General features: G+C 33.1%; 1 protein-coding gene across 5 annotated transcripts in view; it reads left to right on the top strand.

The window, feature by feature from the left end:
• LOC124364393 (structural maintenance of chromosomes protein 2-like) overlaps window positions 1-24,985 on the top strand; it is a 97,134-nt gene that overhangs the window by 9,952 nt on the left and 62,197 nt on the right. For 4 of the 5 annotated variants that reach the window (XM_046819830.1, XM_046819831.1, XM_046819834.1 and 1 more), the window contains exons 3-9: window positions 2,879-2,989; window positions 9,341-9,463; window positions 10,411-10,488; window positions 11,755-11,859; window positions 17,490-17,711; window positions 20,254-20,343; window positions 24,809-24,907. In XM_046819830.1, the coding sequence (XP_046675786.1) occupies window positions 2,879-2,989; window positions 9,341-9,463; window positions 10,411-10,488; window positions 11,755-11,859; window positions 17,490-17,711; window positions 20,254-20,343; window positions 24,809-24,907 (828 nt within the window). The remainder of the gene's footprint in view (window positions 1-2,878; window positions 2,990-9,340; window positions 9,464-10,410; window positions 10,489-11,754; window positions 11,860-17,489; window positions 17,712-20,253; window positions 20,344-24,808; window positions 24,908-24,985) is intronic. The other variant, XM_046819835.1, reaches the window with a different exon arrangement.

The raw sequence follows: 24,985 nt of genomic DNA, 5'->3' as shown, positions 1-24,985 counted from the left end.
TTTGGATAGCATGTGTAGTCATCTAGCCCCATGTTGGTGGTGTCAGTTTTAAAAGGTGTTGAATCTGTCTGATGAGTCCCACAATTGTTGGATTCAAATATGAAAGAATATGAGGTCCAATGTCATTAAATAGAAAGTCTCATATTTGATAACATTCCTTGGCCATTTAACATGGGAGTTCATGTTATTCACTGTGATGTAAGTTAATTAATATTTCACTTTAACTCTGGTGAAGTCCAATTGAATTCAAAACCCATCTATTCTGCTTGAAATTCATATGCAAAATTTGCATATTCCACAAGAGTTCAATCATCTATAATAATATACTCACCTTTACTCTTTTGTTGATTATTTAAATATTCAATCTTCCTTCGATACTTTCAAGGTGCACTAATACTTTTCACTTTGAGAAAAGACAAATTTTTATTACAATTTGCTGCGGATCTGCCTCACGTTGGCTGCGTCAATCTGCTGCGTATCGGTTTTCTAGTGTTGTTGACGCCTCATGTAGTTGTGCGCCATTTTGTTACGAGTCCCACGTTGCTGTACCATTTTGCTCCGGATGGTGTTGGTCGCCATCTTGCTCAAAATCTGCCCAAAGCTAGCTGCGTCCCCTTGGTACTGCTTGAAACTCTGCCACCTTCCAGATAAACAGTTTGCTGTCCCAATCCTCTCCCAATCACTATTCAAAATGTGCTCCCTCTCATTGGTTATGTAAATTACTTCGTGTTGGCTAACTCATACTATTCCAAGTTAATACCAAATTACTATCAAATTTGAATGTCTGTGGTGTTGTCACCAACAACAAGTCTATATCTATCTCAGGTTTTTAAATAGGTTGAGTAGTGGTTAAAAATTTCAATATCACTCCATTAAAGTTCCTATCACACTTCTTTATAAATGGGATACTCAAATAAAAGTCAAACCAAATGACCTTGACGTTAATTTATTCCATATTACACTGTCCATACATATATAATTCCACTCACCTTGCTTTGATAACTTAAGAATCTAACATAATATCCCATCCTTCATTAAAATTTCAATACACCATAATACAGTTTCCTATTAATTTCATCACTACTATCCCAGGAGGATTCACATGAACACAACCTCCTTGCTTCAAGTCTGGAAAGAGAAGAAGGAATCTCCGTATAAAACTACACATACCGATTCAAAACAATACTCATCCCCTCTCCCGTTCAAATCAGCGTCTTCACGATTAAATATAATTTGATTCTTTTCTTATAATTGTCGAAATTTATTACGTTCACTATAATTAATCAATTTAAGTCTTTCTATTTTCTTTTTATTATTTTTTCAAAGCTTTTTATTTAAATTTTTAGCAACATGTGCTTTATGACATCATCAATATACAAGTCATTTATCCCACAATTGGCTTTTCTGCGTAATTCTATTTAGTACTTTTGTAAAACACGAATTTTGGTTATGTTTACTTCATTTTAATTAATTAAATCTTTTCCCGTATAAAGTTTAATATATTTCTTCGTTATTAATTAAATAAATCTCAATTCTCACAACATGTGATTCACTGACGTCACAGTCTGCCAATTCCCCGTGAATATTCAAATTTCGTAATTTGACCTGTTACAAATTAATTAATTTTTCAGGCTGTTCAATTTCATAAATACTACAATAGTTTAATTTAAAATACAATTCTTTAAAATAAAAATATAATTATCACGTTACATTACATAAATGTACAGACATTCATTCTTCATTTTACTAAGAACCTTGTATTTTTATACATGTACTCTGTTAACCATTTCTGGATGTATAACCAGTTTCTGCTATAATTTTATCAGCATCTCCTCTCGACCAACTTCACTTTACAGATAAACATCACCACACCTTTGTATGTGAGATGCGCATTTGGCATTTTAAGTCAAACTGTGGTTGCTTTCATCTGTTTTTTTTCTGTTGTGAAAAGTAATACTGTTATATAACAATGAACTTCAAGTAAGTTAACAGCTTGTAACATTCTTGTGATTCCTCATGATACTTGTGACACATTAAAACTCTGGAAATTCCAAGATTGGATGATTAACCCTTTGAGTGCCAAGTATTTATTGAGTGGGTGTACTGAAAAGTGCCTGGTTTTTTTCTAGCGGGTGCAATTATAAGTGCCAGCCCTTTTGAAGGCATTTGCAAGGTTTCAGTAAAAAAATTCACTGTTTGATTATTTAATAAGCTATCAACATTCTGTTTTTGTAAATTTTCTTTGAAAACTAAGGCTAATTAACATAAAATAACAAAGTTACCATAAAATTAAATTTAGGAATATCAAAAATGGACTTAATTCAAAATATTCCAGAATTTATTTAAATTTCATTTTTCAACCTAATTATCATTACCAAAAAATCATATCCTTTTCTTTGTCCATATCACTGGAAAGGGTATTCAATAGTGTATAAATCTTGAAAATTGTAATTGTATATCATTATCTTCAATAATGAGTGAGTTATACAACATTTAAGTAACTAATGTCACATTGTTTCCGGTAGCCATATCAACCAAAAATGTTTATATGTGAGTTTTAAATTGATTTTCGTTAAAATAAATTGATTGGAAGTGTACTATAACAATTTATTTTGAAAAGAACAGTTGTTCACAAACAATTTAATATAATATTAGTTTAAAAATATAAAATTTTTGATTTGTAGTGATTTTTTTCCCGAACGTTTGGTAAAATCGGACGTTGGCATTCAAAGGGTTAAAGAGCTACTGTATTACTAAAGACTCAAATAGTATAAATAAGTAGATATTGTTTTACCTTTAAAAATTGCATTCAATTTTCTATAGAGTAACATCATTTTTGGTTGTGAAACAAATGTACAAAAAATTTGTTAATTTACAGAAGGACAGATCTTCTGACGAACAAGTATTTGTCCAGAGAAATGTCGTCAGTGAACTTCGTGAATTTAATTTCGACCAGGAACAGCAATCTCATTCATCAGTTAAAAAAGAAGTGAGTTTTCTTCAAAACTGTATTTTTAACAGACATTCTACTGTATATTGGTGCACTTTCATGATTAGGCAGTTGAGCATCATTGTTAACATTTTTTCTTACTTAGTTTAAGACTTTAATCCTTTTGAATCTGATGATGTACACAGGTTACTCTGAAATTTATCAAAAGGATATAAAGAACAAAATCTATTATTTGGTCTGTGTAGAAAAAGACCACCTCTTTACAAGAAAATGTGTTGTTTTATTGATCTGTGGAGAATAATTTCTTTGTAAAGGTAAATTATTATAAGCTTTCTCTCGTCTTGGTTTAATTATATTGTCCTATTTTTATGTAAAAGAAAATTTGTATTAAAGGTGGGTTAATAGAAAAAAAATTCAATTCCGACACCGATACCAAAATTGACGTTCGATTCTGAATTTGTAACCTATTCCTGTGTTGTGAAGCTGAACTAAATGTACTATATTATAGGCCGATTCTAAACAGTTGTATCAAAACTTTAAACTTGTATAGATCCAGAACCCACCTAACTATTAACTGCACAATAATACAACACTTGCTTAAATATAACAACAACTTTACAATGTGCCATATTTAACTCATTTGTGATGTTTTTACAATACAGTATTGTTTTTACAACACTGTAGTTAATCTACTTTGTTAGTGGAAATATAACATAACATTACTTAATAAATATTAATAATATGATTAAGTATTGCAAGTTTTAGATTGTAACTGTATTGTTCAGTTCCAAAATTTTTAAAATCATTTCCGTATTCTCGAATCCCAATGTCTTTTTTTAACCTGAGTTAGATTTAACTAAAATTGTCATCAAATCGACTTCTGACATTTTTAAACCTTCGGAAACCGCCCGATAAAACAAAAATAGTTTTAAAGAGAAAGGTTCAGGGAAATGGCTATATTTTAAGAACTAAGTCATATACTCTAGCTTCTATTTCCATTTGATGGATTATAAGATTGGCTTCCAAAAGATATGACCTTTTATCTGAAAAATGTGTATAAACATACTTATAGTATGAATTTTAAACGTGAAATCGTATAAGTATCTGTAAATACATTATTTATATCCGCTGCAGTAATAAAAAATATTAAGAAATTGTCATTTATATTCTTGTAGAGTATATTATTCATACAACCGCACAAACTATGTTATCTGGTAAGCACTTATTAGTGATTTTCTGTTTGTTGATCACAGAGCACCTAACCTGTGTGCATAGACACAGCAGACAACATGAATATAGACATTGAAAATATGATCAATATTTTTCAAAACCATAATAGTTTGTTAATTGGTTGTATATCTATGAGCTCCAATATACTAACATAATCTAGTTTTGAGAACTAAGATAATTTGTTAATGCGGATGTAGATCTACAGGTGTTCTGTAAAAGTGTTCCAATACTTTGGGATTTTGTTTTACACATAAAAATGAGCAAAAAAGTTCATATGAAGTTATGCTCTAAAACCTTTAGTTTTCCGTCTATCTGTATATGATTTTTATTTTAAAAATTAAATCTTTTGAACGTGTTAAGATGAAGTTATGAAACTTGAGAATTGCATTAAACTTTTATAGACCTTTTTGAAAATAAAATATGAACAAAATCCTTTTACCCGTTTCAAAATGTTCTATTTAAAAGTCAAATAATACAAAACCGTTATAATTATAAAAAATGTATAGGATACCAACTATTTAGTCATTTTTATACCAATCCTAACGGTACCTTTTCAAAAGAAATCCGTCAACGCATAAGCGAGCACAATCACTTTATAGGTATGCTTGCACAAGCCGTGAGAATTTCTAGAATTCCTGTCAATGTTCATCAGTAAATCAATGTGCCGACATGGATTATAATTAGTTGAATTCTCTTAATAAAACAATTAAGGTTTTATTTAATTTTACTAATGAGTGTAGTATGATTACATTTTTGCGAAAGAAAAATAAACAGAAGATGAATAAATGGAAATCTTTGACAAGTTGGCCCTTTTCGTGTGAATGACAAAGTTAGCTGTTTGATTCAGTTCTATTCTGCATGTCTTAAATAAACATATGTAAGTACTCAAAACTAAATGTTTCTTAGTAATAAAGTTGTATACACTACATTTGCACATATAATATATAAAAATTTTGTATATCCAATTATTTTTTTATGATGCAGGGTGGCACAGAGCTGATAGGCGTATTTTAAATTTTAATATAGTGCTGACATGAAGCTTGTTGTGGTTTGTAGTAAGGTCAAATAGTTACTATGGAAAAATAAGCATTAAAACCTGTCATATCTGGCCTATGTAGTGACAGAGTAAAATATATAAAATTCTTTGAAACAAAAGTAGTTGTAAAAACTCCCTACTATTATCCAAGGGTAATAAGAAAAAACTTTAGAAATGAAGAGTGAAAATAACTTCAACAAAAAAAACCGGGAAATTGTCTAAAAGATAGCAACCTGTGATACTGAAGCCATATTGATAATAACTGATCGATGATTGGCTAAGCTTCAGCCAATCACAATAAACCTCCGCTCTTCAACTCGTCTGTACAGACAACTGCTGACTATTGGCAGTTTCGATTAAACATCTGTTGACTGGATTGCTCTCCACAACGAGGCTGAAATATCTCAAGAAGTTAACTGTGTGAGCAATGTCTCAACGCAGTGTGAACCAGAAGACTGATTATAGTAATGCGCTACCAATATTTCGGTTTGCTTTTTGAAGGCATTACAGAATTCAAAAACTGTTGATTACTGGGCTGAAACTGTTTCACATTATATTTTGTTAATGATACGATTAAATTGATAATACATTAAATGATCATTATAATTTAAATTTTAGCTTTATCTGATGCATTAGATATTGTTAGTTATTTTGGTTACTTAACCCTCTAAGTGGCAAGCCCCGTCTGAGATGTACGATTCACGCCGCCGTGAAGTGGCAAGCGCCGTCACAGCCATCGCTTCACATTTAAGGCTGTTGCTCCGCAACCGTCCATTATTTTTAGGCCTAGTTTGAACTATCGCATTCTCCATGAAATTCCTCTATACATATCATATAGTATAGTGTGTATTCCAAGTTACTAATGTTTACTGGCTTAAATGAATCCAACAGTTTTCTTTTGACTTGGCGGCAAGACGAGAGAACAGCTGGCTACTCGTCTCGTCACTGTTTTGTTTGGCGGCTTTGCGTACTGTTTGTGTTACCGGTAAATGTTTAGGTTATTTGTTCGTCATGGAAAATGTTGGTTCTAGTGATATTCTTGAATTATATTGCAAGAGGAAACTATTAGTTCTGACGAGGAAAGTGATGTGCCCGCTGATGAAATACCCGGATAATGTTTCGTTGCGAGATATTTCGTCAAGCAGTGAAGACGAAAACCAACTTAGTGATGAAGATTTAAGTGCATCTGACTCTGAAACCCCCCTTGTACATAGACTTCCACAGCCCCCACAACCGCTTACTTGGATCCAAGTACTTCCACCCGAGCCAGACAGAAATATTGAAGCTGAGTTCAGCGTAAGAAACCCTGGTATCAAAGACTGTCCTGCCAGAAACTCTAGGCCTGTGGAATACTTTTACCTTTTCTTTACTAACTACCTATGGAAGCTGATAACAAACGAAACTAACTTTTATGCTGCAAAAAACTATGAGAGACAAAAGAAATTCTGGTGAGCTTAGACGATTTTCTAGGCTGAAAGAATGGGTTGACCTCACAGAAAGTGAAATAAAAACCTTTATAGCATTTATACTAAATATGGGACTAGTAAAGGCAAAAAAACATAGTAGATTACTGGAGTACCAAAAGTAATAGATACCATCCATTTTTTCCCAAGAACATGACTCTGAGAAAATTTCAACTTATTAGCTCTATGTTTCATGTAAGCCCGCTCTCAAAATGTACAACGTAGTGATCCAAATTTTGATCCATGGAATAAAATTAGGACATTTTATGATTATTTCAATTTAAAACTAAAAGAGCATTTTGTACCTGGGGCAAAATCTTGCAATAGACGAGTCCCTCATAGCCATGAAAAACCGTTGTGTATTTATAATGTACATGCCGAATAAAAAACACATGCCCGGTATGGGATAAAAAAATTTGAGATGTGTGATAGCAACACAAAATTATGTTTTGAATGTGGCATTGTACACTGGAAAAGACTTTTTAAACACAAAATCCAGGCCCATTTCACACAAAAAGTTGTAATTGACCAGTTAACTTCTTGTAACCTTCTAAATAAAGGTCATCATGTTTTTACAGATAATTACTACACCAAACTCCCACTGGCCCGTGAATTACTAAGTAAGAAAACATTTTTGACTGGAACAATAAATAAGAATTCTAAAGAATTGTGTAAGAATATCATTGCTGCTCAGTTGGGGGAGCAAGAAAGTATTTACTATAGGCAAGGTGAAATTTTGCTTGTAAAATACAAACAAAAAAAATCTAGGAAACCTGTATATTTATTGACAACTGGCTGTCACGCTGAAAATAAATTAATTACCAGCAAAAGTGGACTGCAAGCAGTAAAACCAGTTGTTATAAATAAATACAACTTAAAAATGGGCGCTGTGGACAGCAGTGACAAGAGTATTTATCACCTTTCTTGCGCAAGACAAAGCAAGAAGTATTGGAAAAAGATATTTTTCAATATGCTTGACATCGCGATTTTCAATGCCTACATATTGTATTTCCAAAACTCAGACAGGCCTATGGCAAGAGATGATTTTGTAGATTCAGTGGTTCAAGAATTAGTAAGAAAAGAAACCATTCCCGACACTTTGGTTGCAGGTCCACACCAAGTGTAGGCCCCTAGTAAAAAACATGCAATTGTTCATTTTGAAGGAAAAAAAGAAAGGGTTTGCATAATTTGCGCAAAAGACCCTACAGTAAAGAGAAAGAAAAGTGTATACTGGTGCCCAGGCTGCAACTGTGGCATTCATCCACTGTGCTATGACAAACTAAGCCACTATTATAGGCCCTACACTACTGGGAGGAAAAGACAACCCCTTCTAATGACTCGGAGTAAAAAAATAAGTTTGTACATAGATTTTAGTTTTTCCCCATATAATTTTTTTGTTATTGTAAATAGAAAAAAATTTATAGGAAGTAATTTTGTTTAGAATAAAATTTTGTATATTCTGTGCATTTGACATTATTTTGTAGCTCCAGTAGTTTCAAAGTGACGGACAGTAGAAACTCAAAATATATTTTTTTCAAAAACAAAATCTTTACATATCTTCAAAGATATTCATCTGAAAATACAGGTAAGGAACCAAATAATATATTTATTCTTATTCTATAGTTCATAAGGAAAACAAAAATATATAATGTTGATAGGTAATCACTTAGACAATATTTTCTAAAAATAAGTTTAACGATCACTGCAATTTACCCGAAAAACGGCCTGCCACTGAGACCAAAAATGACCGCCACTTAGAGGGTTAATGTTATGTAAAATAAAACACAATTCACAACGGTATAGGAACAACTTTATTCGAGCAAAACTGAATATTCAATAATGTTTCATATTTAAACTTTAGATCTTGAATAATCAAAAAAGTAAAAATTAACCACCACATCATCTCAGAATGTTCTAATACACATTTGTAAGTTGACACAACAGCAATCAATCACAATTTAGCCAATATCGGGTCCATAACGTGATGATTTTACCAAACAGGATGTATTTACAGAATAAATTCTGACTCTGAATAGTGTCATATATTCAAATGTCATGGACTTAAATTAGTTTCCACTAACATCCACTAACAAGTTCCATTTCTAGAATTATGGTACATTGATGAGTACTATTTATCTAAGAGTTGTAGTTTTTATGCAATACATTATTGGAATTATATCTTTATTTGGAAAACTACAAACAAACAAAAGTTTCAGCATTTGGAAAAGAGACAAATCATTGTTTTTAAGACAAACACCCAAATGGATTCCAGAATTTTTTGTGATGGTTCCTGAAAGACTGTTCAGGAGACATATCAACAACTGAAGTTAGTCATTGTTGATGAAGTAGTGGTCATTGTTTAGATGGACCTATGGAGCCAGCTTGTATAGCAACTTCAGGAACATTTGCTACAACACATTATAATAAATGAAAGTCATATAAAGCTTGATGTAATTATTAGAACTGATGGTTATAAATAGTGTACCTAAATTTGTTTATATACATTTTTTATTATTTACTTTCACTCTTTTATTATGAATATTTAAAACACGTCAGTCAGCTTTGTGTCATCCTGTGCAAGATTTAAGATTATCAATGTCTGTGCTTACTATGGTACTGTGTAGTGTATCTCTTGTTACTAGTTTGTTTTATTTATTTCAGCTGGAGATAACACAAACCCAACTGTGCCATATGGAGAAGGAAGTGTCTCAGTTAAAAAAGAAACTGAAAGAAGCTGACTGCAATGTGAAACGTTTGAGGAGTGATCTTGTTGCCAGTGAGAAGGTCTGATTTATTTTCACCTTACCTAATAGGCTTCCACTTTTAAAGTGAGCAGGCTCAATTGTCTTACGTATAATTATGGAATATTTTCCTGCTGTCTTGTTTATGCATTAAAAAAAAAAAAAAAAATAGATATTGTATTATGAAAAGAGAGTACCATACTATCTGTCTACCTTTTCAAGTTTATATCAAGGGAAAAACATTTTACTACAGTGCAATGGCCGTTAAAATATTTTGTTGGAACTACTTATCTGTCATTTAAATTTTTTTCAAGATTCAAGATCTTTATTGGTCTTTAAACACATTCAACTGTACAATAGACTTCGTCAAGTTACTAACATATTCTAAACTAAAACTAAAACAAACAATTCAGATTCTACCTACTCAATCCAGCCTACCAGTAAATATATAGATCTATATAATTTATAACAACAATAACTAAACAACCAACAGATCTATATAAATTAACAATAATAACTATTAAGATATTTAACATGGATAAAATTTAGTATTAACTTGGTAGAAAATACTAAGAATTCATAAAATTTTGTTTTTTAAAATAGACTATTAATTGGTGAGTCCTTTTAGGTTAGCCAAACACAATAGTAGTTCAGTCAAAAAATAAATCAGAGGGAAAAGGAGTGAATTTAAGAAATCTTGTGTAAAAATTTGGTCCTCCTAGAAATGAATGAGCTTGATTCTTATACACAATCCCTTGAACAAATATTGCGTGCTAGTTGGTGTGCTGCAGATATAAATATAAATATACGCAAGTATAAATATACTTGTTGATCTGGTTTTACTACCCCACTTCTTGTAATAAACAAGATGACAGTCATTTAAATACATCATTCACTTTAAGTCACACTAACTTTATGAAGTTTAATTAACATCTTTAATTTTGCTGCTTCTTTCCCTGTGATTAACAATAACATCTGTTGTATGTACAGAATGCGAGAGATATGAGGTCAGCTCTAACAGCGGAAGTTGCGGAGAAACATGATCAGATCTTGGCACTGCGAAGAGAGGTATCTATATACTCTATGAGGATTAGATAATGATGAGACATAACATAATGAGGCTGAGAGTTCATGAGATGACTAGCTCCATAAATTTTCACCTCCTGTGAGAGTTTTAATCATTCCAGCTCACTACATTGAGGACAGATAGATAATTTCTTACATTTAACCTGGGCCAGTTAATACAAATATAAAAATATCTCTTCAGGCTGTCAAAAGAAAGTAGATTTCGCTTGTGGCTGTTATATAGAAATTTCAAAATAAAGGTGTATTATTAGTTTATATAGTTAATTTGTACAATGCTTATGGTACAATTTCTTTAAGGGTGAGCATGTTAATTTACACATAATTTGTCATCTTGTTGAAATTTTGGCAATAATATAACTAATAACAGGTAAATTGTAATATTTAAAATCAATATATAGGGCAAACCTCTAACCATATAAGCCCTCACTCCTCTGTTGTGACACTGTAGTCCTCACCTTTCTGTGTTGACACGGTAGTCCACACCCCTCTGTGATGACATGATAGCTCTCACCTCTATGTGATAACACAGTAGTCCTTACACCTCACTGATGACACAGTAGCCCTCATACCTCTTTGATGACACGGAAGTAATTTCCCCTCTGTGATGAAACGGTAGCCCTCACTCCTCTGTTGTAACACGGTAGTCCTGACCTTTCTGTGTTGACATATTAGCCTTCACACCTCTCCCAAGTAATCCTTGCCGAAGCACAACTCTATTCCAAGATCATAAAATGTTTTGGGGTCCACAAGTTGAATTTTTTTACTCTAAACCTTGTATGTCGATTGTTGGTGTGCATAAATGTACAATTACTTCTCATCCCAGTACTTTTACCAAGCTCAGATTTTTATGTTGAACATAACACAAAGTTAACCATATCTAGAATGGATTGTATTTTTACATGAGGATCACAGCCTGGTTGACTTTTGTGTATCACTTTCCTTTATATGAGAAATGTAAATTCATATTCTCAACATATCAAGGTGTCATCCTGTGCCACCAACACACAAACAGCACACAACATATTTACATAGGAGCTTTATATTTTTTTGACCAATAGTCAACCTTAGTCTTTCATTTCATCAATAGTTGTGTTATGATATGAATGAAGCCAAAATTTTTGCTATGTATACCAGGATCTTTGTTTTCTTATCAGTTACATCATACAGATCAATTTTCCTAACGATGACTGCTATGTGCCTTCAGCGATAAGTAATTGAAAGGTTAATTTGCTATGTGCTTCTCTGTAGGTGGCAGCCCTGGAGGACCTGTTGAGACAGGCTGACATGCAGACTCACTTCAAGGATGATATCATCAAAGAGCTGCGTAAGGAGGTCAAGGTTGCTCGAAGTAAGGTGAGTCAGACTGCAGGGCATCGAATGGTGTGTGACACACGCTTCATTTCCTCTCCAGACATATGTCAAGCTATAGAAATGCTTATAATCATTGGAAAGCGTATAAAGTGTGCTGATAATATTCAAAGAGTTTTATCTTGTAGTATAAAACAAAATACTTAAGGTACCAAATACATGAAAAAAAGAACATGAAAACACAAATACATTGGACTTGAACATCAAGCTATCAAGTTTAGCAAATAGTAACATGAACTTACTTGTATTGAATACAAGTATAACAAGGAAAAATTGATCTTCAAAGGTCATACCTCTGCATAAATGCGACTTAAACCAAAATCTTACAAACAGTTTTTAACCATTCTCAATTAGATTTTTTCACCTGTTTTCCCTTTTAGCTCATATTTATTTTACCATTTTATCAGTAAAAAACTAATTTTTAGCAAACTATTGATTATAAAGTATATACATTACTATATTTTATAATAGTTTATTATATTTTAAATTTATTCTAGGCCTATGTAGCTACAAAAAATTTTACTTCCAATAACAAGTTTTGTATTTTAATAGGGTATTATATCTTTTTAAATATACTGCAGGTTGAAGAAATGTTGGCCTTTGGTCCCCTTTACTCAACAGTATATACTTTTATCACTAGTCTGATCAACATACTAAATGCCAATGGCGCAGTGTAGCAAGTACAATGGTTATCGCAAGATAACCAGATCAAGCAACGTCGAGCGTGGCTGCTGCTTGGATGGGTGACCGCTGAGCGATCCTGTCCTTGCAAGCAGCTCACCTGCCCGCCTATTGGTGGAGTCTGGAACTCACTATTAAGCCGTTGGTCTCCAGGTTGTGTTAGAGAAGGCTTCTTAGCCCTAACTTCGCCTGGTAAAATACGACATCTTTAATTAACTTACTTTACATAGAGTAGTAATTAATTTACGAACTATATGCTCACATCTGCTATTTTCCACAGCTTGAGTTCCTTGGCCTTTACCCCACCAATAGCAAGCTTACCTGTCCCAAACCATTGACAGACTCACCACAGTCAGTGGGTGACTTTGAGGTGAAGAACAATGAACTGATCAGGAACCTGGTGGACGTGAGCAAGGAGGTGGATACAATACTGAGACGCCACAGTGCAATAACTCGTGTCAGTAGAGGCACTGAGACCAGTCCGACGAGACAAGAGTCTGACCCCGAACTGGTCTTGGAGAAAACACATTATTGTCCCGTCCATGGTGACATTTCCGTGTGGACAACTGTGTGTGTCCATACGCAGGAAACCACACAAACATGAATTCATTACTTTTATTTACTTGTTATATATTTATTTTTCATATTTTTGTAAATAAAACTTACTAATAGTTTTTATTGAATTTTTATTTTTTGCTTTTAATACTTTTTCAGTTTAAGAACTAATTTTTCACTGTAAGATAAGAGTCAGATGTGAGACATCTTAGTTCCAAAGTTGGTTATATTCTTAAAAAACATAATAGATTTGTATGTTTGAAATAAAAATATAATAGTATTAAGAAAAAAAAGGAATATAGGGTGCGTTACAACTGTACATGAAAAATTGGTACAAACGTCCTGCATATCAAAAAGTTGTCATGCAAATACAATATAGAAGTACAAAGATTCAGAACACAACGTCAACCACATCTTGACCTTCTCCAGAGGTTAGGAGAACAAACATTGCTCTTGCCAGACTAACGTTTGCAAAACAGTCTCTGAGAGGATCTGTGTCTTTGCTCATATTCTGATACCAAGAAAACAAAAAAAAGTACTGCAGTATCAGTTATACAATTCTTGGTAGTAGAAGTCCTCCTCCACGCGGTCCCGACCAGCAGTTTACTGTAATAGCTGTAATTCTTTCCCCCATTAATGAGGAAAATTTGAAAGACCCCATAAATCCTCCCTGAAGTGCTGTCAACCTAAATATCAATAATAATTCTTTGTCAAATCAATCAGTACAATATTTATAATGTTGTTTTCAGTACCATACAGCAAGTTGTTGGCAATAGTGGGACCCTCTCCATTGTGTCCGGCTAAGTATCGGCTTACTCTCAGTTGGATGCTGATTCCTGTTTATATCTTGTTTTTAAATAAATTTAAATTTTCTGGAATTATGATAAATGTGACCATACATTGTGTATTTTCACTAGGAAAATAGATTATTTTAAAATCATAATAAAGTACTGGCCTTAGATAATTGAAGAAACTGGATGTCCGCTTAGGGAGGATTGTAATTGGAGGAAAAAAGTCCCCTTCTGACGGATAACTACGCATCCGTTATGACGAGTTGAAAAGTAGGGGTGGGCCTTTCCACAAAATTAAATTCAAATACTAATAACACAATTGTAATTTGATACCAATTCCTGTGTTGTGATGTGTTATTAAAACTTAACATCAATTATAAAATATACATCACAGTAAATTCAACCAGTTTTATTTTTAATTATAAAAACAAGTATCTACTACAGAATAAGTCAACAGGAATGAACGCAAAGATTCCATAAATGGCTGGCTTGTTCAGTCAGAGGGCTAGATGCTACTACTAATAAATGGAAAAGTTTGTCAGTGATAAATTCTATTCAGGCACCAGAAACATCAAAAAGTGTAGTTTAGTTTGTTTTTGATGACCCAAGGATTGTGAAAGAAACAGGATGTTTCTATTCTTACGCTAAATTTGTTGCCAAACTCTAAACCATCCTCCATTAGACATGAAGGGTCACTAACTACCTTAAAAACTTCTTCTTAAATCCAGTATTTATTTACTAAGTTTAACTTTCACAACTTACGCCAAGACAATAGCATTAAATCGTCTAGAACAGGATCAACATTGTAAATGTTTCTAACTTTAAACCCGTTCAATGTTTAAAGAGTGAACCTTTTGAGGTTGGATTCGCGGCATTGTACTCTACTAATAAAGACCTTTAATTTCATGTACTATTCGACCTATGCTCTCATTTTAAGATTTCCTTCTGATTGATTCCTTGTGGACCATCCCCCTTGGTATGACAAAAAATGGTAGTTACTTCTATAAGTAGATTTACAAGCAGTAACGATGTACCAAATTTTATTGCTATACTGTATTCATTCAGGAATTATCAAGCCAGCACGGCTCTATCATCATATAACTATCATGTATAATGATAGTTTTGACAATATTATTTTTAATGATGTAGTGAATGGAAATTAGTAACGTTTGAAACCAAATCTTGAATCCACCAAATCTTCAACAAAGATTTGTACTCGAGAAATTATCTACAGAATTCGACAGTCAATGAAGATTCACCACATCATTAATTATTGGCTGATAAGCAGTAGGAAAATTGCTGATTGCAAAATGTGTTTCCGTCATACTTTGTGTATGAACAAGCGTAAATAGATAACAAATCATTGTACTTTTGTAAATTATATTTTTGTTTTCAATGTTATTTTTGTGTAATGTCCATGTATTCACAGACATCAGCTACTTGACAGGAAAAAAAGCTTGGTTTCTGTTGCAATTAGTTTAAATGCATAAATACATATCTTATATCGAATATATGTATGTTTGTTTATATCTTAATATTTTTTATCATGGCTAGTTTTAATATTTTAAGTTTAAAATACATTTTATAAGTGATACATAATATACCTAGATTTTTGTAGATTAACCCATATCAGCCCAGATAATACAGTAAAAAATTAACAATCAACGTATCCCTGTGGATACAAAGCCTACATGGTGCTGTTATAGGTTAAACAATCGATACTAGCTAGTTTAAAGGTAATGTATTCTGGAAGCCCATGTTATAATGTGTCAAATAAAAGTAGAAGGTAGAGGATATGATTTAGATTTTTGTTTGTTTGTTATTTCCCTGAACCTTGGCAAATTTCTTAAAATTAGAGTAGTATACTTGAAATACATTTTGTGTTATGAGGTAATTTCCAAGGGTTGAAGAATGACAAAAATTAGATTGGTGATTATTTTGTTAAAATCGTACATAGGGTAAAAATAAGTATTAGAATTGAGGATCGGGAATCAATTTTTTAAACATTCGGATTTAAGATTGAAAATTCTGGATTTGTTCATCACTAATGGAGATATTTTTAGAGTAGCTATAACAGAATGAAGTTACATTATTGAAGCTGAACATTATTGCCTCATACTCAGTGCTTCTTTACATCTGTAAATGTTACAGACTGAAGTCAGCTGAACATTATTGCCTCATACTCAGTGCTTCTTTACAATGAGGCCTGTAAATGTTACAGACTGAAGTAACAGCTGAACATTATTGCCTCATACTCAGTGCTTCTTTACAATGAGGCCTGTAAATGTTACAGACTGAAGTAACAGCTGAACATTATTGCCTCATACTCAGTGCTTCTTTACAATGAGGCCTGTAAATGTTACAGACTGAAGTAACAGCTGAACATTATTGCCTCTGCTACACAGACAGTTGTCGGATTTTGTCATCAAGTGGTGAAAGAGTCTTCGCTGAACACTTGTATAAAAACTAATTACTAAAATAGTGAGTGTTTACCAAATTGTAAGAAAAAGAGGTTCTGATGTCCATTTCACGCACTGTCTCTACACAGTTCATTTTACAATATTCTTTATTTATTTACATATTCATAGAGATTAGTAACAGCGTCCTTAAAACTAACAATATTAAAATTTGTATACAATAAATTGGTCTGGTTTTTTCCATAAAACATCTCTTTCTAGATATTCTTCAATGATGTAGAAGGGATTTTCTAGCAGCCACTTCTTTACTTCACTCCTGAAAGTCTTTATTTTACGCTTCTTCAGATCTTCTGGTAAATAGTTCCACAGCTTCATACCCATGTATGATGGCTTCTCCTCAAACAGGGCAATTCGATGCACAGGAAGATGAAAGTTTTCTGCCCTTCGAGTGTTGTAATGATGGATGTCACGACCTCTTGATAGTCCGTTATTGTGAACAAAGGTAACCGCTTCCAGAATATAAAGAGCCGTGACCGTCAATATTGATAAGTTGACAAAGAATGGACAACAACTGTCTCTCTGTTGTAAGCCAGTCAGTGCAGTTGCTGCCTTTTTCTGGATTACTAAGATGCGATGTAGGTTGCCTATTGAAGAGTTTCCTCAAACCAAGATACCATAACGGAGATGAGATTCTAAAAAAGCATGATATGCTATTTTAGCCTTACTAGTTCTTAAGTAAGGCTACAAAGGAGGGAGAAGACTCAAATAGAAAATTAGGTTTGGGTTTAGATAGCCCACTGGTAAACTCCTGTTTCCTCAAATTGGGTTCATTGGTGTACATTGTTGTGAAACAGTTATTAAAGTAGGTAATTTAGTGCCTTTTATTTGTTTTTTAGATCTAGTTTGTTGTTGTGTTGACTGTTGTACGTTAGGCCTATGTGTTGAGCAGGGTATTGTGTGCACTCCAGTTAGTAGATACCATAACTGGCATAAAGGGCATTTGGTGCCCTTTTTTGAGTGACAGAACTATTGGATATTCTGTTTCTGTTTATTAATGTTTTGCAAGTCAAATCTGTTGTCAGTGCAAGTAATCTTTGACAATTTTCTTCAATTTTGAACGATTGAAATCTAGACACTAGTGGATTACAGCTGCACTATTGTTGATCGGCAGGAGACGCTGGTAGAGGTTCTGGGGATCAAGGAGAGATCGCTGTCACACCTGGAACACCTGACAGAACAGCTGGAACAGAAAGAACACACCATTGGTTGCCTGAAGAACCAGCTTCAGCAGTACCGGGAGGCACCCAACGCTCTGTACAGGATACGACAACAAGTGGACTGGTTTACAGAGAACATCTCACAGCAGTGTGCCTCTGGCAATGTTCCTGAGGAGGTAAAGGCTAGAGACACAATATTACCATTGTCTGTCATAAATAATATCACCCGTAAAATTTTGTGTTGCAGTATTCACAAAAGCATCAAACTTTTCTTTTTTTTTTGTTTTCTTAGGTCATGAAGCTTATAAATTGCACTTAGTCCTATAAGAACCTTAGGGCTGCTTCGTGAGTGACAGGGTATTCAGGATGGGTAAGGTTAGGGGGTAGGGGCTGCATCCTTCGAAATTCATGAGCAATAATTAGGGCACTAACCTCAAAGTCATGTCCCCCCGGAAGAAAGGGAGGCCAGGGTAGTTAAAGCAGGCAGGGGGGGGTGGCACACCCTTATTGAGGCTAGCAAGAACCTCTGATATTTAGGGAACAAACCCCATTAACTCCAACAGTCATCTCCCGCAGTAGACAAGACCTATCGAATTACCCTTGCACCTCAGAATCTCAAACTTTGTGGTTAATGATGAGTCGCTTCTGGACATCCATGAGGTTGCCCAAATTTAAGTGACACATCAGTTTTTGCTATGCCCAGTGGTAGGTTCAACTGGAAGGTATAAACCAGCCAGAAGTGATCTCTACTGGGTAAACAAACTTTTAGTAGAGCTCCAATATTTTTAATGTTAAATGTATTATTTTAAAAGGCAAAGTTAGTAATATAGAATATCTTTCAATACTCAAATTCTGTGACATACAACTCAAATGTGACTTACAAACCACCACCAAATGGCTGATCAGGTGGGATTGTTGCAAGAAAATAATCACTGTTATCCATAAAGAAGCCATTAATCTTGTTTTCTGGCTGACTTTGTCTTGGTTATGATTCCCTCTAGTCCACCAGCAGTAAAGATTTGATTGAGTTTTGAGTTTGGACACAAATTCCTTCAAAGTATCTCAATGTTGAGTTTGGACACAAATTTCTTCAGAGTATCTCAGTGTTGAGCTTAGCTTCAGTTCACCTTTCTCTTAGTCCAGCGTCTGGAATCTGATGCTGTCACAGACTTGACTCCTCAAATCTGTAGTCACGTTCGTCTAAAGAGATCCAAAAAATGTTGAAAACGAAGAAGCTCAGAATGAACTCTACATCGTTTTGACATCAGAGACACCTAGATTACAAAATATAATGCAATCTAGATGAGAGGTATTTTTATTATCTTATCAGGTGCAAACTTGAGCAAACTACCATGTTTTAGACACAATCTCTAATTACGGTCTAGCAACCTCTTCTACACATCACATAGCTATGGTGGGAAAAGTTCAGGAAAAGAAATTTTGGCAATTATCATGTTCTCCACCATTCCTGCAGTTTTGAAACCTTAAAATATTTAATAAAAGGTGTAAAAGTTAAAGTTGTTTAAAAATACTTAGCATTTCTAAAAACACATAAATTTGGGTTTATGTTGAGATACAATCGAATTAAAAGTTTGCATAACGAAAGTCCTAAGAACAGCCTCCATAATTTTATTGGTTGAGACTGGATAATGAACTCATCCAAGATATGTGTAAATACTGTCTCTGTTTATAGTTTAATCTATTAATTATCAAATATTATAACAATTATCATGTTCACAAATGTCCCAGTATATTAGCTATATTTCCAATTATATATAAATTCTGTATAACTTTTTCTGTAGCTTTCTCTAGATGAGTGTACTATCATGGCACTTATTGTTCGATTCTGCATTAATAAAATTGCATTGTTTGTTATCACACAATGATCCATCCCAAAATATGATGCCATATCCGAGGTGGTATTCAAACATAGCATGTTACGACATTTTCAATGCTTTTGTCATACAGACAGAGTTTACTCTTTTAAGTGTAAAAATGATTGAATCAAGTTTTGAGACAAATGCATCTATGTGCAAATTTCACAAGTTACGCTTAAGTGCTTGGTAGAGTCCATGACTTAACGTTGGGTGGGCTGGAATCTTCTGGTTCTTATCTTTCTAGGAAGGATTGCGTCTTAAGCTGTGGTAGAAAGCAATAAATATTATTTAAATTTACAAATACTTCTTTAAAACAATATTTTTTTAATTCTAAAAAATAACATTGATTCCTTCTAGCTTTGATTCAATATTAACCACTTACCCTAAATGGTGAAAAATGTTATTAGCCACATCTGGATAAAAACCATTTAACAAAAATTTGTGTAAAATCTACAGTTCAAACCCAAAAAAACCAACCTAGACTTTAGAAACCTGTAACACGTTGACGATGTGTACCCCATTGGGTACATCCATTCTTTCACAACTGCCGTTATGTACCCGATAATTTTTTTGAGCGAAACTGTGAAACCTACATACTTTTCTTACTATATTTAGACAGTTAAAATCGGTTTTAATGTAAAAAAACCAATTGTGGTTTTTGCCATTACTGTTGACAAATTTTACGGCATATAAAAAAGTCTGGAAATTATTCGTCGTCATGAACTTGTTAATATGAAAAGAAATTTCAGTACAATTTCTAGTCTTTTATAGAAGAAATCTTTTGTTGTATTTTTGACAAAATTTATTTTTGTTTGTGAACTAATTCAAAATTCTGTTACAGTTCAAAAAGTGCATCACAACAATGCTTGAAGAACTGAGAGAATCCATTGAATGTTGTAATTTGGTACCTTCGAGCACAGGACCGTGCAAGGTGAGATGATCTGCACATTCCGAGAGGCTAAGCATTTCATCTTGGTAACATTAGCATCTTTATTGTGATGGATGTCATAAGCTTTAATAGTTATTGTTATTTAAGATTGTTAACTATCAATCTCAATGTACTTTAGGTCACAAACCAATCTGATTTTAGTTTACGTGGCTGTAAGCAAATTAATTTTTAGTATCTTAAAAGTAATTTAATTTTTGTTATTGATTAAGTAATCTAATCAAAATGGTTTTAGATGTAAATAATGAACATATAGATAAATAATATCATAACCATTGTGGTAAAGTTGTATAAACCTATGCCAAATATTTTTTTTATTGAGTTAATTTAATCATTGGAAATCCATGGGCATCTTACGGAGTTTATGCTGCGTAAAAGGACACCACAAAAATCGTGTAAAAGATCATTTCACAATTTAACCTTCACAAAAAAACTTTAAAATCCTATAGTACCATATCAATTTCTATGTTTTACTATGTAGATAAGAAAATAAGTAATTTTGTTAATACAATACTTTAAAATATTCACTTATCTAAAAGGTAACCTTGTTACCAGTTTCGGACATTTCATAAACGTAGTAAAGTAAAGTAGTGCAAAAGTCATAAAATCCTATTGCAATGTTTTGGCTTTACAATTAATTGGTGATGGTCCGTGGCCATGTTAGGGCAATCACAAAATATCCCTGTAAATTCATGAAGGTGTGAAATTTCTCAATCTAAGTAAGAGCAATCAGATCAAAGCCTAATCTTGAAATAGAGTTTTTAATACTCTTATGGCCATACTAAATACAACAAAACAGTATTCCCTTGAAACTCCAGTAACACTCAGAAATCCAATACTTACTGAAAAATTTTAAATTTGTGAACAGGGAGTATTTTTCACAGTCATGAAAATTCAAATCTCTGCATTTTAAGGTGATTAAAAAAATTGTTTTTTACATATCCAAAAGTTACACAAAGAAATAACCATTCTGTATACCATATATAATTGTGTTTTTTCTCTATGCAGGATCACAATAAACGCATACTTTGAGAGTAAAATTAATTAACTTAATTGAGCTAGCCACAAAATTCATAGTTTGATGTATTATTTAACGTTAAGAGAATAGAATGACTGGGTACTTTATTATCTTTCGTTTTAACACCAAACTGCTCTTTAGTTCATTTCAATAACTATATTTTTTATTCATTGAAATGCAGGATTAATTGAATTTGGTAGCCCACTAACGCTTGGTTAGAATGTGAAAAACAAAATAATAAGTCATGTTGAGCAAGGGTAAGCGAAAGTAACATGCTTGACATCACAAACATACTCTAGATACACAGTTGTACACAGTAAAATCAATAAATCTTTATTTTCCGTTCTATGTATAAGTTACAGTAGAATGCATCAATATATAATATTTTTCTAATAAACTAAACTAAGTAATTTTAAACAACTTTGCTGATTAAATAGTAAATAGCATATGATACAGTACTATTAACATAGTTTCAAGAAAATTAAAAGAACAGAACATAAAGATTTATTAATCAAAACCACTTAAGTTTCTTTAAAAAACAGACATCCTGCTCTCCTCAGGTAAATCCTGGGGAGGACTATTTGTGAACTGAGATAGAGAGATGGTAAAACCCTTTCCTAGCTAACTGTTCTGTATTGTTTCTCATGTACATACAAGCCAGCCCTGCCACTGAATAAAACACATCTAAAATAAAAGGCACACTTGCATACCAATAGTGTTTTATTCATTTATAGATGGTGTTAAAGTTACAGTAATCTTTATTAAAGATTCGTTTTAACTGCTTTGTGGGTGTTACTTTTTGATTAAAAATAAATTAAATACAAGGGCAGTTTTTGTTTTTAACACTTTGTACCCTGAGCCCGAGTATAGGTCGGGCCGCGTCGGCAGCGCCTGCTACCGGTGCCCGAGTATAGCTCGGGTTGTGTTATTTAATTGTATTATTTAGCTCAGTCATCTTATTTTTTAATTCAAACATTTTGATTATGTTCATTGGTTGTCTAAGTTCGTATTTGTTGGTTTTGAGATCCCTGGGTCACGTTTTAGTAATGAAATACGTATATTTATCGTCGTATTACAAGCGAGTCTAGACAGCTGATCGTAGGCGCCGCGGCTGATCTTCGGTACTGTCAGTTTGCTTTGTAGTGTTTCACGTTGTGAGTCTTAGTGATGTCTTACTAAGTTTTCTACAAATCTTGCTGACATATACTGAAGCAAATGTTATTATAATGTATTCTAAATGTGAATTTAACTGTTTGAAAAAAATCAGAACTTTAGTTTCTTACTGAATGAAGTAAAGGCAAATGTAAGCAATGTGAGGTTATCCGTGTGTTTTGTTTTGTATTTACACTCGCTTTGTTCTTTCTTCTCGACTTTCCGTTGATTTTCTTTTATATTCTTTACTTATTATTTTCGAGTTTAAATAATATGGGTGATGAAATCAAAAGTGATGCAATTCGCGATCTTTTGTTTAACTCCGAGTCGGAAAATTACGATGATTTTGATACACGCCTGGGACCAAATATTGATTTTATGAACGGTCTAAACGAAAATGTGCGAGATCCTGTATTTGATTCAGACCATTGTGCTTTAAAAATTACCACACTAAGGCGAACTACCTGAACTAACAAGCTATGTAGCAAAAACTTTTTTTGTATTTTTTACGTAACATTCAATATTATGTAATAATTTTATTTTGAAAATAAACTTTATATTTGTATACATTTAAAAAAAGTATGTATCTCTATATTTAAAAAGATATATAGTATGAGTTTATAACATAATTACTGTAATAACACAGAATTTTTTTAAATCATCATAAAACCCCCAGGGAGCCACGCCGAAACATGTATTAAGGGCCCAGGGTACAAAGTGTTAATAGACGGCCAGATAGGTTGCAGGTCTGCAGTTTGCGCAGTAGTCAATCGCGCATCTTCCCTGCTACTACGGTGATCAAGTAGCTATTTTGCGCTGAGCTGCAGTCGCATAAACACGGCTGCCTCTATTGATTCTCCCATCAAATATGAATTGAGGAGTGTTATTTGTTTCCTGCAAGCAAAAGGGAATAGTGCAGTGGAAATTCATCGGAGAATGTGCTGTGTTTACAGTTACAGAGAAAATATTATTAGTGAACACGGTACATTTTCCGGTGGATTTCTGCTGCACCGTTCCCTTCTGCTTACGGGAAATGAAAACACTCGTGACTGCAGCTCAGTGCAAACTGACTACTTAAACTCGGCAGTGACAGATGCGGCGGGGAAGATGTGCTACTATACACTACTGCGCTCACTTCTGACCTGCCACTTGTCTAATCGTCACTTCATGAGATCGGAGGTTGAAAAGTAAAACCATCCTTGTACTTTTATTTTGTTATTATCAGTAATGTGAGTAAATTCCATGACTCAAAGCATAATTGTTTAAAACATTAATTCTTATATTTATTTGTTATGCCATTACTTTGTTTAAATACATGGTATTAAGCATACAGAGATATTTTAATTGCTTTGAAATTTTTTATATAAACCCATTTATATCTCACTTTACAAAATATTTTGAATAAAAATTACAAAGTTGATTCATAGTTTTATCGAATCCTCAGTGGTTAATTAAAAATCCAATTACTTGTAAAGTATAAACGTGCTGTGGATGTTTTAGAGAATATTATCAACTGAGATGAGAGTTATGTAATCATGATCTCACACATCTACTGTATAGTAATATTCATAATGTGTTTACATCATTATTATATATTGTCATGTGAATTCCGTAACAGAAACATTTACCAGGTTTTGAATCAGGTGACATTATATTTTTATACTGTTTTTATGTGTTGTTGGTTAAGTGAAATAAAGATTTTTATTCTTGTTCAAGAATTTTTCTCTGCATCCACCAAATTCCTTGCCCTTTCCTTTGTTCTTCTTAAAATAGTACAAGTTGCCAAATAATACAAGAGACAAGCATGTCAGTCTTGATTTACTTTGCTCACAAAAATAACTGACATTGAATTACATCAGAATGAACAATTCCCCACTCAAACTGTTACCGTAATTAACAGACGACATATACCTGGCTTATCTCATCATGTGATACTTTGATATGATTCATTAATAAGAAAAAATTATTCATTTGAATATTCACGAATATGGAAAATATTATACAAAATGACGAATGGAGTATCCTGATTCTCCTTCCGAGTGTGGTCCTGTATTTTTTCTATATGGAATCCTCTCTGAAAAAAGTATGTGAATTTTGAATAAATTTGATGAGATAAACATCTCAGAATTCATAAGGGTGGATTTTGTAGAATTTTCTATAAGTAAAAGAAAAGTTACATATTTATGGACAATCCTAAAAAATTACACATATTATAGATTAAAACTCTCTGTATAAATTATTAATATGATTTTCATTATTAGTGTTTACTGACTGTTAAAGGAATCAATAGAGTTAGTAAAAGTGGCACAGAAAAAGTTTGATCGGTCTCAGAAGGATCTGAGTCAGTCCTGGGCTTCTATTTGGGATTCAGTTCATGAGGTAAGCCATTCACATTACATGATCTAGTTTTTAGTAAAACTACATAGAAATGAGTAAGGTTTCCATAACGCCTTACTC

The sequence above is a fragment of the Homalodisca vitripennis genome, chromosome 6 (genome assembly GCF_021130785.1).
Source record: "Homalodisca vitripennis isolate AUS2020 chromosome 6, UT_GWSS_2.1, whole genome shotgun sequence".
NCBI classification, from domain to species: Eukaryota; Metazoa; Arthropoda; class Insecta; order Hemiptera; family Cicadellidae; genus Homalodisca; species Homalodisca vitripennis.
This window is presented reverse-complemented; position numbering and strand designations above follow the sequence as displayed.